At 55.4% G+C, this 17,863-nt stretch overlaps 1 protein-coding gene across 12 annotated transcripts in view; it reads left to right on the top strand.

The window, feature by feature from the left end:
* The window catches only part of DYSF (dysferlin), a 205,276-nt gene that overhangs the window by 136,741 nt on the left and 50,672 nt on the right, over window positions 1–17,863 (top strand). For 8 of the 12 annotated variants that reach the window (XM_005867776.2, XM_005867772.2, XM_005867767.2 and 5 more), the window contains 5 exons: window positions 527–556; window positions 9,132–9,233; window positions 9,340–9,501; window positions 10,554–10,719; window positions 11,242–11,318. In XM_005867776.2, coding sequence (XP_005867838.1) covers window positions 527–556; window positions 9,132–9,233; window positions 9,340–9,501; window positions 10,554–10,719; window positions 11,242–11,318 — 537 coding nt within the window. Of the gene's footprint in view, window positions 1–526; window positions 557–6,584; window positions 6,627–9,131; window positions 9,234–9,339; window positions 9,502–10,553; window positions 10,720–11,241; window positions 11,319–17,863 lie in introns of all 12 variants that reach the window. The other 4 variants (XM_014540931.1, XM_014540930.1, XM_005867763.2 and 1 more) reach the window with 1 other exon arrangement.

Raw genomic sequence — 17,863 nt, 5'->3', positions numbered from 1 at the left:
TTCATCCCCCCTCCCCCTTCTCTCGCTCCCCATTCCTCTCCTGTCAAGTCCAAGCTCCCGATCTCAGTCTGCCAGACGCTGGGGGACCCGTTGTTTCTTCTTGGCTCCCCAAGTTCACGTGCTCGGGTAGGAGCAGCAGCTCCAGGACCTGAGGCCTCTTTGCTTCCTGGGCTGCCGCACAGGCCCGGGCCCTTCCCACCACCTGTTTGCCATTTTCCTTTCCCCTGTCTGTCACTTCCGGACATGCCTGGGCTCTAGGCTTATTTTTGGCCTCGTCTCCTACCAGTTCCTTGGCATCAACGTCCATCACACCTTCTTTCTCAGGGACCACATGGAGGGCGTGGCTAGAGGCACATGGCACTTGCCGGGGATGGGAGGTGGTCTCTGTTGGCTCCTCTTAGGTGATGTCTGGTGTGCTGATCTCTGCCCAGCCGAGTGCGCTTTGTCACTGATGGCGAACTTTTATCCCCCTTCTCTCCTCTTTTCACCATCTCCTGGATGTGGAACGTCCCATGATGTGGTCCAGGTACAGGATGCATCACGGATCCTGGAAGAGGTGAGGTGGACCCTCGTGGCTGTGGCGGTTGCTGGGGGGTGGAGGGGTGGGCAGAGACAGAGGGGACGTCAAGGCCATCTTCCGGACATGTGCCCTGGAGCCTTCATTCCCCTCACTCTTTGTGGATCCAGGGCTGCCTGGGGTGAGTCCTGGAATGATTCTGGCCTCAGAGGACTGGCTGTCCTGTTGAAGGTCAGATTCATCTAGATCTCATGGTTGGCAGTACGCAGTCTCATCTGGCCGAGGACCAGGTGGCATGTTTTCAAGAAGAAAATGTTCGTAAGAGGCCAGAGTAGGCAAGGAAGCCTTTCTGGTGGAAGTGGCATCAGCCAGGCATTGTTGCAGGAAGAAGGTGGGAAACCTGCCCAAGGGGACAAGCACCAGTTTAGGGCCTGAATGGTTCGGGGCCTGGATGGCTGAGGGGCTAGGTGGGTTGGGGACTCCTGGTTCTAGAAGAAGTTTAGGGTTTGTCCTTTGCCATGGGGATGATGAGGAGTGCATTCCCTATGGCTTCCTGCACATCTGGGAGCGGGTCCTCATGAATGAGTCGGGCAGAGGCCTGGGCGGAGAGGCAGGAAGGAGAGCCCTGGTCAGATGGGGGTTGGGCAGAAGGCAGCTACTTCCTGCCGTCAGGGAATCCCCAGGCAGGGAGCGAACACCATTTGACATTTGCAGTGCAATTTGGACTTGAAGTGCAGGGTCAGGATGTGGGATCTGCAGGCCCCGCGCCCCTTACCTCACTTCCTTTTGCTCCCAGACCGAGGTGGGGTCCGCCAAATGAGCTGGCCGTAATTGCGCCTGACAGGCAGCCTCCTGCTCTTGGCTGCAGTTGGAAAGACTGCCGATTTGGAAAGGGGAGCAGAGTCCTGTCCAGGGAAGCAGCACGGAGCCCTCTCTCAATTGAGAGCATTCTGTGGCCAAAACCCACAGCCTGCTCCAAAGAAGACCCAGCCCAGGGATGCGTTATTAAAAAAAAGTTAAAATCCTTAATAACTAACTGGATCTGTAATATATAACAGTGAAGGCTCAGATTCTGAGAGCGAGGATCAGGCTGTGGTCTCCTCGTCAGGAAGCAAAGCCAGATTTGCAGCTTTTGGGCCAGACCCCAAAGAGGGCCAAGTGTCCTGCTGCCGGGCCGGCCCCAGAGCGAGGTGGGGTGTGGGTCACCAGGGCCAGGCGAGAGCAAGTCCTGTGGAGTGTAGAGTGGGGGGTGGGGGGCAGGGAGCACAGGGCTGGGCTAGCCATCAGGTTCAGAGGATCTGAGGCCCCTGAGGATAAATGGAGTAACAACTCACCCAGGGAACCACCCCAAAAGATGACCTGGTGACCCCCTCATCCCCAGGGCCCGTAGCTCATCCACTTCCCCTGCTCTCGAAGGCTAAGCCTCATGCCAAGTCCCGAGTCCTGTTTGGTTTTAAGAATCCTTTGGTACTGGGTGGAGGCAGGGGTCCTGCTGCCGCCGCTGGTTCTGCGGGAAGCTTTGTGACTGTGCAGGGTTTTTCTGTCTTTGCATGAGCTCAGCTCTTGCCTTGTATCCCCTGTTCAGTCCCATCTAGGTACCAGCCTGATCCCTGTGAGGATCGCTCCAGGAGCCCGCGGGGCCGTGATAAGCCAGGCCAGGAGCTTAGATTCTTAGAGCAGAGAGGGCAGATGGGTGGTTAGCAAGTTGTCTGGCTGGAGGGGGTGTAGGTTGGCAAACAAGGGGCAGGAGGGGAGACCAGCTAGGAGGCTTCGGTGACTGTAGGATGGTTTAAGGATGGCCTCTCCAGTGGGGAGTGCCTTTGGGCCAGCGCAGCCCAAGGCTGCGTGGGAGACAGTGTCTGTGAATGAGCTGAAATGCCATCTGTCTGCGCTGAGGGCTCCCAGAGCAGATGGAGGACAGTGGGGGTGGCTTCCTGGAAGAGGTGACACCGAGCTTGCTTCTGAAGCACAGATTGACAGGTGGGGGCGGGAGTGCAGGTGTCAATGCTTTGGGCTGGAGGCTGTCATCACTGGGGGCCAGTTTGTTGGGTGAGATTTCTCTCTCCCCAGGCTTTACGCCCATCCAGAGGGTCTCTTTCCGGGGCTCTTGGCAGGGAAGGAGAACTGTGGCATCCTGCGGTTGAGACTTGGGTGACGCCTGGGAGGCCTGGGTCGTTGCAGAGAGCATGGGTGGAGGAGGGCATCTCTCCTGGCTCCCCAGCCTGTCTCTGTGTCGCTGGCTGTTTCCCCTCTTCTGAGCCCTGCTCGCCTTCCCCTCTTCCCGCTCTCCCTTCGAGTTTCCCTCTGCCTCCGTTTGCTCCTTGGCCCTGGCTCCCTCTCTCCCTCCTTCTCCCGCCTCTTCTGAGCCCTCTGTCTCGTTTCTTTTCCTTTTTGTCTGGAGAACAAAGGCAGTCCGTGCTGCCAAGGGGAATGAGTTCAAAGAAACTGCAATTTTAGATTTCCTGAGAACTGGAGAGTGTGCACATGCACGTTGGAGTGTGTGCGAGTGTGTACACTCGCATGAACACACACACACACACACACACACACACACGTGCACGCACACGCGGCAGGAGAGGGGCTGGCTGACTCCTTCCTAACTGGGGCTGGGATGTGGCATGTGCTGAGGAAGACCCACCTGGGGGCCTGAGGCAGGAGCTGGGGCTGAGGTCCTGACCACTGAAGGGGGTGTGGTGGGACTGGTGCCCTTGGCTCTGCTTCTGCCCTGCTCCGTGGAGGGGTTGCCCTGGTAGGAGGACCGCATGCTCTGTGGCTGTTTTCAGGAGGCTCAGGGTCCAACCAGATGTTACTCCCTCAGCCCTTCCAAATCCAGGCGATGGGGTATGGCGAGGTCCTCTCCTGCACCCCCAAATCCACTAGAAGGAAAACTTTGGTATTTTGCAATCAAGAAAATAAACCCAGTGGTCCCCCATCCCCCATCCGCCCCCCCAAGGCCTTAATTTAAAACACTGTTTTTCCTCCCAAGTGTAATTAGAGCAACATGTTGTTCCTAACGAGCTGGGTGGGGCAGGCAGACAATGGAGCCCTCCCAGCCGCCTGGCTGCCCCTGCCTGGAGCTCCCTGAGGAACCAGGATCTGAATGTCTACAGGTCCCCTGACAGTACCCCGTTGGGTGAGGTGGGAGTCTATGGGCTACTGGTGGTGGGACTGACCTAGGTGGCTGGGTGGGCTTGCCAACATGTCCCCCGGCCCTAGGAATGAGGGTCTGTCTAGTGTGGTGGCTCCTAGGACGGGGGGAGGAAGTCCCCCTGTTGGTTCAGGGCCTGGGCTAACCTGTACTGGACCGACCAGCAGGATGGCTAGACTAAAGGGGCATTCAGGTGGACTCTGCTCTGATGGGGAGAGAGCCAAAAGCCCGCACCCCTGTAGAGGCCCATTAGCAGAGCAGCCTCAGGTCTGCCCTGCACTCAGGGTTGGGTGGGAAGGGTGGCCAAGGAAGGGCTTGGTCAAGTGTTGCTGTATCTAATGAGGCTTATAACCTAAGGCTGCCCCGAGGTCGGTGTCCCCCAGGGTCCTCTGTCACACACAGGACAGTGAATCAGGATGTCCTGGTGGCACTTTCCGTCTACACCCACCCCTGCCTGCCAATGCTGATGTGCGTCCCCAGTTCTGATAGGGCCACTGCAGCCCACCCTGTGGAGAGTCACTGCCTGGAGAGAGGTGGTGCCTCAGGTTGGCCGGACTAGAGAACAGCTGAGAAACTCGTGCACAGAGCTGCCACCTGGCCGGGCCACAGGACTCTCACGTGAGACGTCAGAAACCTGTTAGGATCTTGGGAAACTGGACACAAGGTCACTTAGAATTCAAAGAAGCCAGAAAGCAGGCTTATAAGAAGTTTCTGGAGTGGTTGGGGAGGCTCTCTGGGGGCTGGAGAGCTCGAACTGGGCCCTGAAAGATGTCCTAGGCTCAGAAGGAGGGTAAGGGAAACCCATTCAAACCGCGGGAGCCATCAGCAGGCCCAGGGGAGGGAAGGCCTGGTGAAGACCCAAGGATCGGGCTGGAGCAGACAAGGAGGGGAGAGTATGCTGGAGCCAGTTCTTTATTCGCACATCCACCCACCCTCTTACCCCTCTGTCCCCACTCCTTCCCTCCCTTCAGCGATCTATTCATAACCCTTTATTTATTGGGCAGGGGATTCAGCTGCGGTCCCTGTGTGCAGAATAGCTGGTTTAACCGGGGACACAGACAAATGAACACATAGGGATGGCACAGGATGGGGTGTCTTTCAATTGGAGAGGATCAAGTTGCTATGGGAGCCATGGGGGTGCTTAAGTTAGGCTCAGGCCCCCCAGGGAAGATGTAATGGAGACCTAAAGCCGAGTAGGAGGTAGCCAGATGAAGTGGGCAGAGAGCATCCAGACAGAAGGACCCAGAGCTGCAGGCCTCACAGGCAAAGACAGCATGGTGTCTCCTGTGACCTGCCAGGGCAGGCACTGAGCATGTTCACGGTGGTGGCTTATCTCTCTGGGGGCCTGGAAGGGAAAGTTATCTGGGGAGAGGTGAGACAGGAGAAGTCAAGGGCTAGAAGATGAGGGGTCTTGGAGGCCACGTCAAGGAGTTTGGACTTCATCCTGAGTGGGTGGGGAACCTCTGATGGGTCTTAAACAGAGTGACATTCTTAGGTCGTGCCTCCTGGCTGCAGAGCACAGCATACCTTTGTTGCAGAGAGTAGATGTGCAAAACCAGGTGCAAGACCACTTGGCAGGATGCTGGCGAATCCAGGCAAGAGGGGCGGTGACCCCAGCTGAGGAAAGAAGACAGGTGGATGCACATGCAAGAGATTTAGGGGACAGAATCGCCAAGACTAGGTGATCATTCAGACCTGGTGACAAGGGGAGGAGAGCTGAGGATGGCATGGGACTCTGTGGCCTGTTGTTGAGTGGATGGCGGGGTGGGTTTCTGACATGACATTTGAAAAGAGCGGGTTTTGGTGGGGAAGGTAGGGAATCCACTTTTGGGTAAGTTCAGTGTGAGAGGCCAGTGGGACACAAGGATGAACTGAGCAAAAGAGGTTGGGACCGTGGGTCTAGAGTTTAGCAGAGATGTTTGGGAGCAGAAAGCCTGGGAGACGACTGGGCAGAGGAGGGGACTCAACAAGCAGAGGGTATGGGTGGAGGGCCAGTGTGGGACCAGAGAGATGGTTTCAGGAAGGAGGCCGAGATCAGCTGGCCACATGCTGCTGAGGGAGTGAAGAAAGAGAGGAGCTGGTGAGGGATGGCCTCTGGGTTGAGTTATAAGCAGGTCGTTGTTAACTTTGGGGATAGCAGTTTCCAGGGAGAGGATGCAGGGAGCCAAGCTGAATGCACTGGGCAGAGGGCTGCATGGAAGTGAGAGGCAGTGGATGGGTGCAGTCCTTCTCAGGAAGAGAGAGAGGAGAGGGAGGCTGCTGGAGAGGACCCAGAGCAGGGAGGATCTGATGGACCAGCTTTAAATGGGGAAGGAGAAGATTTAGCAGAGCCCTAACAGGTCAGTGGGTAGAGCGTCAGCCTGTGGACTGAAGGGTCCCAGGTTCGATTCTGGTCAAGGGCATGTACCTTGGTTGCGGGCACATCCCCAGTAGTGGGTGTGCAGGAGGCAGCTGATCAATGTTTCTCTCTCATTGATGTTTCTAACTCTCTATCCCTCTCCCTTCCTCTCTGTAAAAACATCAATAAAATATATTTAAAAAAATGATCTAGCAGATAGTGGGGAAAACTGAGGGGGACTGGATGAGACTGGGTTAAGGAGCCAGAGAGTGTTTAGGCGTAGAAGCTCCGTGATAGCCTCACCAGTATGCACAGTGAGGAGGGGGCACAGAGGGCCAATGTGGCAGCTTGCAGGCCTGGTGGAAGGGGGGCCTACAGCGTCAGGGGGCCTGGGGAGTGGCAACAAATGACAGGGAGCAAGGATGTTCTGGGACCCCGGGGGACAGCGAGGTGGATGGAGATGAGCTGGCCTTGGGATGAGGATGGTGGCCTCGTGCGGAGGAAGCTGCTCCACAGACACACTCTAACCACTGTCTCTGCTTGTCTCTCCCTGCTGCCTCTGCGGGCCTGGCGCTCCACAGCTGTGTGCACCTGCCTTCTTCCTCCAGGGCCTCCTCCAAACGGTACTGGAGTCTACCCTTCTCGAGGTTCTGGTTCCCTGGCCTCCTCCGTAAATAGGTTCCTGGAAATGGGGACCCTGGTCCTCAGCATATAGAGAGGAATGCCATCAACTGGAGCGCAAGGGAGCCTGAAGGAAAGATGCAACATGGAAGCGAGGGACAGGAAGGGATCAAAGGGACACTGCCCAGAGTTGGGGGCCTAGAGAAGAATGTCTGGGAGGAAATATGTGAATGAGCTTTCCTGGGTGATTTCGGGAGAATGTTGCACCCATGTGAGAAAGGCTTATCTTTCTGTCTCCCCACCCAGGGCAGCTTGGGCGTGGTTCCCTCCCTGATACCTTCTTTTTGCCCCTTTGCATCTTGGGCTTTTGGCCCTGGGCCCACATTGGACTGGGCATCACCCTCAAGCAGGCCACAAACAGGCTAGGAGCAGGCCTTCAGGCCTCACCCTTCCCTTAATGAGGCAACCCTTGATGTGCCGCCGCTGCAGCTGGTGGCTTGGAGTGCCAACGGTGGGCACTCAGCCAGGTGTCCCCATAGCAGCCAGGCCATTGTGGTGGCCGTCCAGGCCCTGCCTGCACTCTCCAGGGGCACCATTCAAGCAGACTGTGAAAATGGTGAATGTCTTCACGTTGTGCCCTGGTGACATAGGGACAGTTAAGAAGCCAGTGTTCTGAGGAATGCTTTCAGTGGCTCACATCTCTTCAAGCCACCCTGGGAGATCAAGGTGAATGGTAAAAACCAAGGTTGGGTGGCACCAAACAGCAATACAGGAACCAGAGTCACCACTATCTATGAAGCACTTCCTATGTGCCAGACACTCTCTATATTTGTTCTCCACCTGCATTCTCACAGCAACTTCGAAGGGTATTGTAATCCCAGATCTTCCCATGAGGGTGTGAGTCACAAAGGTTGGGTAATGTGCCCGAGGTCAGACAGCTAGAAAGCGGCACGACGGGCATGAGAACCAAGGTCTGGTCTGATTCTAGAAATGAGCTCCTTGCCACTGCAGGCCAGGGAGCATAGCAGCGTGGCTGTGCCATTGAGCAGGAGTGACAGCGGGGGCTGGCTGCGAAGTGCTGAGGCTGGAGCGAGCTGGTGTGTTTCTCCTGCTGCTCCAAGGATCCGTGTCAGAGCATCTGTAGGTGGATGCACTGTCCTCTGAGACAGAACCCAGAGCAAGTCGCTTAGAGAATGAATCCAATCATTCCACTGTTTATTAAATGAGATCAGATGAGGCAAGCTCTCTAAAGTGCCCAGCAGAGCCCTTTTAATTATAGTGAACATTTCCCGAGGGTCAGGAACTCCATGTGTGGACGTGCAGGTTGTGCACTGCGCAAGGGCACTGTGTCCAAGGAGGTGCAATTTCCAGGGCAGACACCATAGATTTGTATTTATTATAACAAGTTTCCAGTAGGTGGCAGTAGAGTGTCTTGTTCTAATAAATGAGTGAGGTATGATGATTTTCTGACCTGGATGTAAAGGGCTTTAAGAAAGAGACATCTTTCTCTAATTGTCACAAGGGTGCCACGTGGGCTAGCAGTCCGACTATTGAGAGTTTACATGAATCAGACACTATTCTAAATGTTGTTTTAACTTCTTCAAGCTTCACACTAACCTTTAGAGGTTGATAACTTTTAATACCATGTCATAGATGTAAAAAAATGAGCCATAGAGAGGTGAAAGAACTTACTTAACTCAGTGAGTGGTGGAGCCGGGATTCATACCCAGAGCCTGTGTTCCAACCACTGTGAGACGGGGTAGTTGCTTAATCCATGGTGGTACCAGCTTCCCTTGCCCCGTCTGCTTCCCCATATAATTCTTCGTGATCATTGGGATTCCTGCCCACATCTTTTTGGCAAACCCTTAGAAGGTCAAAGTTGACATATGCTGTGCTCAACTCTGGTCTGTGGTGGTGAAGGAGCCTCCCCAGCAGTGCCCTTTGGTGCCTGTAGATGACGGGCATTTATATACCTTTCTCCCGCTGGGAAATACTCTGACTGCCAGTGTAAGTGCTCTGTCCTCACAGCAGACGGGTAGGGGCTGACAGGTGTCTGGGTGTGGGTATGGGGGTAGGGATGGAACTCCAGGGTGGGTGTTAAGTTGGGAGGGTGTGAGACAGGAGGCAGGAGAACCAGGCCAGTGGGGGGCCAAAGTGGACGTGTCAGGATGAAGAGGGCAGTCATGTGTGTGCACACGTGCGTGTGTGTGTGTAGGAGATGGGGTGACCCTGAGCAGCTCATTGGTGCATCAGAGCCTGCATTATGGGAGGAGGGGTGACCCTGGGCCATGGTGCTTAAATTGTGATCCTGGAGAAGATTGTGCCTGGAAAAACTGACTTTGCTCTCTCATTTCTGCCTGCCCTTTGCCCACTTGTGTGTCCTTGCTTCTCTGTTTCTGTCTTTCTCGTGCACGTCCTTCTTTCCATCCCGCCTGTCCACCTTTCTTGTCTCTCTGCCTTGGTGTTTCTCCCACCCATGTGTCTGTTCCACCTGATATTCCCTGTAGTCGGAGGACACAGACCTGCCCTATCCGCCACCCCAGAGGGAGGCCAACATCTACATGGTTCCCCAGAACATCAAGCCAGTTCTCCAGCGGACCGCCATCGAGGTGAGCCTGGCTCCCGTGTGGGGCTGGAGGGCAGCCTGGACCTTCCCCTTCCTGGCCCAGCCTTCCCATAGCCTTTCTAGCTGCTCTCCTCACTCTGTGTCCCCAGATCCTGGCATGGGGCCTGCGGAACATGAAGAGTTACCAGCTGGCCAATGTCTCCTCCCCCAGCCTTGTGGTGGAGTGCGGGGGCCAGACGGTACAGTCCTGTGTCATCCGGAACCTCCGGAAGAACCCCAACTTTGACATCTGCACCCTCTTCATGGAAGTGGTGAGCCTGAACTCCCTGCAGTCCTCTTCCAGTGCCCTGGTGGCTAGAACCTTCTGGCAGACCCCAGCAGTCTGGGAGTCTGCTCCGACTCCTCTGGGAACCTGTGTGGTCACGGTTTCTCTCCCACCTCGCTTGTCTGTGAAAGTGGGAGGAAATGCTCACGCTCTCCTCACCGGAAGAGGTGAAGCCTATGAGCAACACCGATGGGACCAGCTTACTCCCTCCTACCCAGATCCCGAGTCCGCAGAGGTCCTAAGGACCCATCACCATGGCTGTTCTCTCTTTTAGGGCAGGTCTCTATCCTCCGAAGTTCCCCTCGGAGCCCGCCAGGAGCTCTGATCTTCCAAACCTTCCCTGACCGGCCTCCCCACCTGGGCCTCCACAGATGGGCTCACCTTACCGCCCTCCGGCCCCCAGTCCTCTCCAGCTCCCGGGGCTGCCTGGGCCTAGTGGCCGGATCAAGGCCAGCCTGAGGAAGGGAACATGGTTTGCAACATGAAAGCACTATAGAAATTCCAGGCCCAGTGGCTGTCAACAGGAGCCTCCTCTTGGCTGAGCCAAACCCGCCACCGAAGGAGAGCATATAAATTATTTCAAGTTGTGTTCAAAGTGCTTTTGGGGCTGGGGAGGTGGGGTGGGGAGAAGAATCTGGGACTATAAGCCAACTCTTGAGTATCCACTTGGGGGGGACTGTCTGCAAGAAATGTTGAGTCCTGGGCCAACTTCTCCCCTCGTCCCCTCCCAGCCAGTGAGGGTTCAGGGAAAGGAGACTTGCTTTCACTCTGGGCTGAGCTGATGTGTTTGGAAGGTAAGGCTGTGGGGGAAAAGCTGGCCTCCACGTAGACTGTTCAAGAGGCAGGAGGAAAGGTGTGTGTTTTCTACTTCCCTGGCCAGCTCGTGGGCTCAGCCAGCCACCACTTTGGAGTCATGGCCACTGGAGGTTACATGTGGGTTCATAGTCATTCTCTCTCCCTGGGCTTGTCCCCCTCCTCTGAGACCTCCCAGAGATGGGTTTAGGCCACTGCTCAGAACTTCCCTCCTCTTCTGCCCAGATGCTGCCCAGGGAGGAGCTCTACTGTCCCCCCATCGTGATCAAGGTCATTGATAACCGCCAGTTTGGCCGCCGGCCTGTGGTCGGCCAGTGTACCATCCGCTCTCTGGAGAGCTTCCTGTGTGACCCCTACTCAGGGGAGAGTGCATCCCCACAGGGTGGCCCAGGTAGGTGGAGGGGTTGTTGATGGGGAGGGCCTGGCAGAGGGGCCTTGGGCAGGTGGGACTTCCACTGAGAGTTGTCCTGAAGCTCTGCTTTTACTGGGACCTGACTGAGGGGTGGTTTCTGCTCAGCTGACCAGGAGGGTAGGGACCTCATCTCCCTCAGGGCATAGCCTGGATCTGGGCCGGGCGTACCAGGAGCAGGTACACGTGTCTGTGGGGGCTGAGAGGTGAGGGCTGAAGTGGGTGGTGGTTGAGGGAGAGAGAGATGCTGGGATTCAGTGGGATGAGGAGAGAGGGGAGGAATGGGAAGGGAGGAAGAGGGACATTCAGGAGACAGGGAATGTGAAGGAGGATGGGAGGGACAGAGATGGGAGAGGGAAGAATTGGGTGGGAGAAGGAGGAAGATTGAGAAGTGTGGAGAGAGAGACGGGTTTTGTCTCATAGTTCCCTGAGTCTTGTGGCTGAGGAGGGACGCGATCCCGGAGGGAGCCCCCTCTCAGGCCTGGACACTGGTCTCTCCTACAGATGATGTGAGCTTACTCAGTCCTGGGGAAGATGTGCTCATTGACATTGACGATAAGGAGCCCCTCATCCCCATCCAGGTAGGATGGACTGGGTCCTGGGGGAGAGACACTGGTTCCGGCCAAGAGCTGGCCTTGATTGCTCCCCACTCCCTTCCTCATCTCTCCCACTCCTGCTCTCCCTGCCTCACATGGCCTTTACAAGAGGTCTCCCTCTGGACCTGGGTGGAAGGACTAAACAGATGGAGGGGCCTGGAAGGAGGGGTCTTTGTCCAAGTTTCTCCACCTCCTGCATTCCTCCATGGCCAGGAAAAGGAAGGGAGAGGGGCGGGAGGGGGAACTTATTCCAAGGGTGTCCCACCCTGCTGCAGGTAAGTGGTGTCCCTTTGCTATGCACTCGGCAACATAGGGCCAGCTGGTGAGTCAGACACCCATGCCAAACAGCATGGCAGGGTGTGTGTGGCATCTCTCACTGAGGGGGAGCACTCTTCCCACCTGGGGACCTGGGATGGCTCTGAGTCCGGTCGGGCTGAGACCACCCAGTCCTTCCTGCAGTGGAGATGGAGAAAGGCCTCACCGTGAGCAAGCTTAGGCCTCGAACTGGCCATCTGTTCTAGGTTGTCACCTTCTCTCAGCTTTGCATGATGCTGGTCACACCCCTGGCACCTGGGGCTCCCAGAGCGTTGGGGCTGCCTGGGGCAGAGCCTCCCCGTCTACACAGTTAGCAGCTGTGTCCTCATGCCCAGAGCCTGCTTATTCACCCCAGGATGGGATGGTGTAGCACTTCAGAGGGTTTGTTTTCTTTAATATCAGCATTGAGAGCAGGAGAGCAGACTTGGTGTTGGGCTCAGGATCCTCAAAGCTGTCCCTGGAGGTGTGTTGATAGGGGCTTCCCTCTGACATTATGGGCTGATAGCCTCTTCTTTATCACTTGCTCATCATTTCACTTCACAGGGAGTGTCCTTGTGTTCAGCTTCGGGCCTCACTGCTGCCAGAACAACAGGTCTTGCTCTATAGTTTCTCTGATGTTGAGAGTCCTCAGAAGTCCCAAGCTCTCCATTTCTCCCATGTCTGTGGCTCTCCAGGGCTCTGCCCCACCATCCTTTCTGCTAGGGACACCTGATCATTCTTTCAGACTCAACTTAGTTGTAGTCACCTCCTTCCAGAATTCTTCCCTGGCTCCTCCCGCTTCCCTGCAAGTCTTGTCTGTATGTTGGTCATTGCACCTGCCTTAGGTCCTGCTTGTCTCTGTAGATGGCAGCATCCTTCCTAGACTAGGCTCAGGGCAGTGACTGGGCATGTTTTTCTTTGTGTCCTTAATGCTTACTTAGCAGAGGACCTGACTTAGCAGGAGATATCCAGTGAAGTCTGCCTGGATTGGTGGATGCACGGTGGGTGGACAGATGGACAGATGGGTGACCTGCCCACACTCTGTAGGGGGTCTACGCAGGAGCTTCTCTTGACTGGGGAAACCCAAGAGGACATTTCAGCCGGCCCTGCAAGGATTCCGCTGTACTGGGTGCTAGTGCTTTCAGGCCTGGGTGGGTGTTTGTAGCCAAATTAGGCAGATAATTAGCCCCAAACTCCAGGCTGCCTGATCCTGGCTCCCGCTTCCCACCCTCTCAGCAGGCTGTCTGAGTCTGTGCAGGGAAGCGTGGGGCTTGCCCAGCAGGATTTCCGTTCTGTGTGTGCTGCCCTCAAAATGTCTACAGATGCAGGGAGGAGGGACTATTTTGGGTCCTGCTGGCTACAAGCACAGCCAGAGGCAGACGGTGAGGAGGCCTCGTCTGGTCATCCTCTTGGTGTTGACATCAGTGAACTGGGGCAGGGGTCTGAGGCAGAATAGGGTCTGTCCTCTGTGGTAGCACATAGCCACTCTGGCTAGAGCTGCTGGCCAGACAGAGGGTGAGGAGCTGGAATCCGGGCGAGGCTCACAGACAGAAGGAGGATGTAACTGGGGCGGGAGTCTGAGGCAGAATAGAGTCTGTCCTCTGTGGTAGCACATAGCCACTCTGGCTAGAGCTGCTGGCCAGACAGAGGGTGAGGAGCTGGAATCCGGGCGAGGCTCACAGGGTCTCAGGTGGGCAGACAGAAGGAGGATGTGAAGTCCGCCTGCTCTGATGGAGGAGGTTTGGACTCTCCCCTCACTGATCTCCCCGTCTGATGGAGGAGACATGACCCTGCTCTCAAGGAGTCCAGAGGCCAGCATGGAAACCGTTCCTGGTGTCTAGGAAGCCCTGCCCTGATGGGGTCTGATGGGGGCGGGGGGTTAGGGGAAAGTGCTTTTGTATTGCATTTTCCTCTGAGATCCACTGGTTCGATTTGGCTGGTGCAGGAAATCTTTTACTCACTCTGTCTTTCCTGCACATCCTCTGGCACTTGGGAGGACTGGGCATTCCGAGGCTGATCCAGGAGGCAGAGGTTCCAGAAGCAAATGCTTTGCCAGAGAATTCTGGCTGAGCTCTCCTCCCCTCTCTGCTCCCCCAGTGCAGATATAAAGGAGGGCTCTGGCCTCTGAGGACGGGAGGGACAAGAATTTGGATTTCTCCTGGCTCCTGCTTGTTCACCATGTTTCTCGGAAGCCTGTTTCATTCTTTCCGTGATGTGGCCCCTGTTGCTATGCTCACCAGGTCTGGGCTGTGGACCCAGCTCAGGGCACCTTCCCAACTTCAAATATGCTCTTGCCACATCTGGCTTCTGTCTTGGTCCCTCCATCTCCTTCCTTGGTCGCACCTTCTCTGCTGTATAACTTCTCACCATCATCTGCCCCATTCCCGGGATGAGCCTGCCACATGTTGAAAAACATCACCTCAGACTTTCCTGATGTTCGAGTCATTGGACGGACACTCACGGTAGAATGTTCCTCAAGGTTCTAGAAATGTTTTGGTTTCTGTCAAGAGTGGCCAATTCTAGATATGATCTAAAATGTACATATAACGCAGATCTCTCTACTCTGCCTTCCAGGGCTCATAGGTCAGCACCCACCTTTGGGGGTGAGGATGGTCCCTCAGGAGTGGGTGCCTGACCCTGTGAACTCTTCTCCATGGCGTGAGGGCTGGGATGAGATAGGCTCACACAGGTTAACTCCATGGTTGATTCTTGGTCTGTGTGGCTGTCCTTTGTATAGATTTCAGATCCATAGCCTGGGGGTGGATGTAGTGTGTGTGTGTGTGAATGTGTGTGTATCCTCAGAGAGGGGGCAGGGAGGTCTTTTATCCATCTAGTGTTCTGCCTTAAAAAAAGGATCTCACCTATTTTTTTCTGATTACAAATATATGTTCATGATATCAAATTTGGAAAATAAAGACAAATGAACAAATAGGCATTGCCTTCAACCAAGAACGCAATTTGAATGAACTGCCACCAACCCATCATTCTCTAGCCTTGCCTTTCTCCTGGGTTTCTCCTGTCTCCGATTATGTCTCTGACTCTGAATTGGACTCTATCTTTAAAACAAAACTGGGGTCTTTGTTTACTAAGCTGCTTTTTCATTGAGCTAGCTCTGGTGTTCTGATTATGAAGATGGGGAGAGAATCAGTGAGCAGGAACACACGGAATCTGCTCCTCCCTAGAGAGGGCCTTCAAGCTCAAAGTAGAGGTGGTGTCCTCTGTTCACCCCATATGTCACCCCACTTCCAACCACTAGATGCCCCTGGGGACACCTGGTGAAGGGTGACTCTTGGCTATAATCATGAGAGACCACTCTGGATAGGGGAGGGGGTCTCCTTTTTAAGTCTCGTGAGAAGAATTTCTGGGGGTGGGGAATACGTGTGTGCTGAGGAGGGATAAAGAGCAGGAGCACAGATTTGGCTGGTGCAGGAAATCTTTTACTCACTCTGTCAGATGTTTACTCACTCTGGGGATGTTTTCACTCTGGTTGGGAGACAGATGAGAGACATGTTAGCAGATTTAAAATGAGATGCCCAGGGTGGCATCAAAGTGATGAAACGCTTTATTAGCAAGGACACCAAGGTCATGGGCTCTCTTGGCCCTTGGAGGTCAGTGTGGCCAGAGTAATCAGGAAAGCTTCTCCGAGGGCATGGGGTTGGAGCAGCAGAGGGGAGACGAAGGCTTTTCTGGTGGGTAGACTGGCTGGGCAAGGGCTTGGTAGTGGGACTGTGTGTGTGTGTGTGTGTGTGTGTGTGTGTGTGATGGGCTTGGGGGTTAGGGAGGAAACCCCGGCTAGTATGCAGGAAGCTTCCCAAGGCATGCTGACCTGTGCCCCCACCGTGGGGTGCGGTGGGTGGGGTGCTGGGGCTGGCTGCTCCCTGCCTGCCCAGCCGGGGCTAATTTTGAGCTGGCTGCTCCGGTTATAGTCTTTGGGACGCCGTGAAGGTGGAAATGTGCTCCTAGAACCGGAGCGGCAAATTATGCCCGAGTCCCAAAGGAGAACGTGTAATTTCGGAAGCTGGACCAGATCTTTGGAGCACTATGTTTAGCTTTATTTTTTCTCCCTCTTGCTCTGGTGAACTGCCGGTTTCCCTCTCACCTTTCTAAAAACGAATTTTCACTCTGGTTGGGAGACAGATGAGAGACATGTTAGCAGATTTAAAATGAGATGCCCAGGGTGGCATCAAAGTGATGAAACGCTTTATTAGCAAGGACACCAAGGTCATGGGCTCTCTTGGCCCTTGGAGGTCAGTGTGGCCAGAGTAATCAGGAAAGCTTCTCCGAGGGCATGGGGTTGGAGCAGCAGAGGGGAGACGAAGGCTTTTCTGGTGGGTAGACTGGCTGGGCAAGGGCTTGGTAGTGGGACTGTGTGTGTGTGTGTGTGTGTGTGTGTGTGTGTGATGGGCTTGGGGGTTAGGGAGGAAACCCCGGCTAGTATGCAGGAAGCTTCCCAAGGCATGCTGACCTGTGCCCCCACCGTGGGGTGCGGTGGGTGGGGTGCTGGGGCTGGCTGCTCCCTGCCTGCCCAGCCGGGGCTAATTTTGAGCTGGCTGCTCCGGTTATAGTCTTTGGGACGCCGTGAAGGTGGAAATGTGCTCCTAGAACCGGAGCGGCAAATTATGCCCGAGTCCCAAAGGAGAACGTGTAATTTCGGAAGCTGGACCAGATCTTTGGAGCACTATGTTTAGCTTTATTTTTTCTCCCTCTTGCTCTGGTGAACTGCCGGTTTCCCTCTCACCTTTCTAAAAACGAACCGTATTAAAAATAACAGTAAGGCTTCTGTGAGGTTGAGGATGAGAATAGGAGGGGGCAGAGCTGCTACTTGGCCCGCCGTCTCTGGGCAGCTGGGGGTTTCACATGGAGTTCATCTGGTCTGTTCCGGGGTCACACCACACCCACCAACCTGTGGCCAGCCCCCCCAGAGCCATCCAGCAGCCTGGCTGGGTGCCCACGGGCCCTTCCGCTTTCCTGCCCAGCTCTGGCTCTGCCCAGCCCTGAGGCCTAGTCCAGGGGAGGCGAGGGTTCCCTCAGTGCTGTCCCTTCACAGGGCAGGGGTGAGTCTGTAGTTGCCAAGTCCCCCCAGTTTCTAGCAGGCTTCACTGGCCAGGCGTTCCTGAGCCCTTCCTGATCCCAGGTGAGCATGTCTCCCAGGCCCTTCCTGCCCAGGGAAGGAGGACGGCTTGGGCTTGGCCTCCTCTGGACTCCCCAGAGCCCCCTGCTCAGGCTCAAAGGAAGAGAGGGTCTAGCCCTGGGAGCCCTGGTCCAGCCGGTCTCCCACCTCTCCAGCCCTATGTTCCTGGCCTGAGCCTTCTCTCTCTTGCATGTGCTGTGCTCCTTTACTCCTCCGCCTCTTTGCACTTGCCAGTTCCCCGCCCCTGCCTGCAAGGCATCTCCTGGCCTTGTCCACTAGACTGGTGCTCATCCAGGGAGGGCCCCATCTCCGGGGCTGTTGTAACGGCCTCTGCAAAAGTCACCCACCTCCAGTCCCGACACCCGAGGCCCCTGGACCCTGTGGCCCAGGGACTCACCCTATAAAACATGGATTCAGAGTCGCAGAAGATGGCAGGCAAGCATCTGGTGCCAGAGAAGGACGCGGAAAGCTTTCTGTTGTACAGGGGGCATAAAACTCTGAGAGCTGCTCTTGTACAGGGTTCTGGGGAAGCCGCACGATGCCCTGGCTCTTGTCCTGGAGGAAAGAAGACTCAGAAACCTGCACTAGCTTAGGAATGTGCCCAAGCAGGCGTTGGTGTAGCTCAGCTGTTAGAAGAAACCATCAGGGACGTTTAAAAGGAAGGGGGGCATGTAAGAGTGGCAGCTCTTGTCCTGGAGGAAAGAAGACTCAGAAACCTGCACCAGCTTAGAAACTGTGCCCAAGCAGGCATTGGTGTAGCTCAGCTGTCAGAAGAAACCATCAGGGATGATGGGGAGGTTTAAAAGGAAGGGGGACATGTAAGAGTGGCATTGAGTCAATGGCCAAAGGCAGTGAGAACGTGGGCCAGATGCAGGCATTGGCTGATCACCCCCCTGTGCCTCACCTGTGCTAGGTGTGCATGGCCTTTATCTCATCCTCACTTACGGTTGCCGTGTGAGGGGAGCTTTGCGCCCATTTTCCAGATGGGGATGCTGACTCTGACAGGTCAGGTGCTTGGCCAAGGGCATGCAATGGGTAAAGCAACGGGGCCAGGATTTGAAGCCAGGCTTGTTCAACTCCAAAGCACATGTTCCTCCCACAGCTT

This window comes from Myotis brandtii, unplaced genomic scaffold (genome assembly GCF_000412655.1).
Source record: "Myotis brandtii unplaced genomic scaffold, ASM41265v1 scaffold251, whole genome shotgun sequence".
Classification (NCBI taxonomy): Eukaryota; Metazoa; Chordata; class Mammalia; order Chiroptera; family Vespertilionidae; genus Myotis; species Myotis brandtii.
Note: the sequence above shows the minus strand (reverse complement) of the source record. Positions and strands in the feature narration are given on the sequence as shown.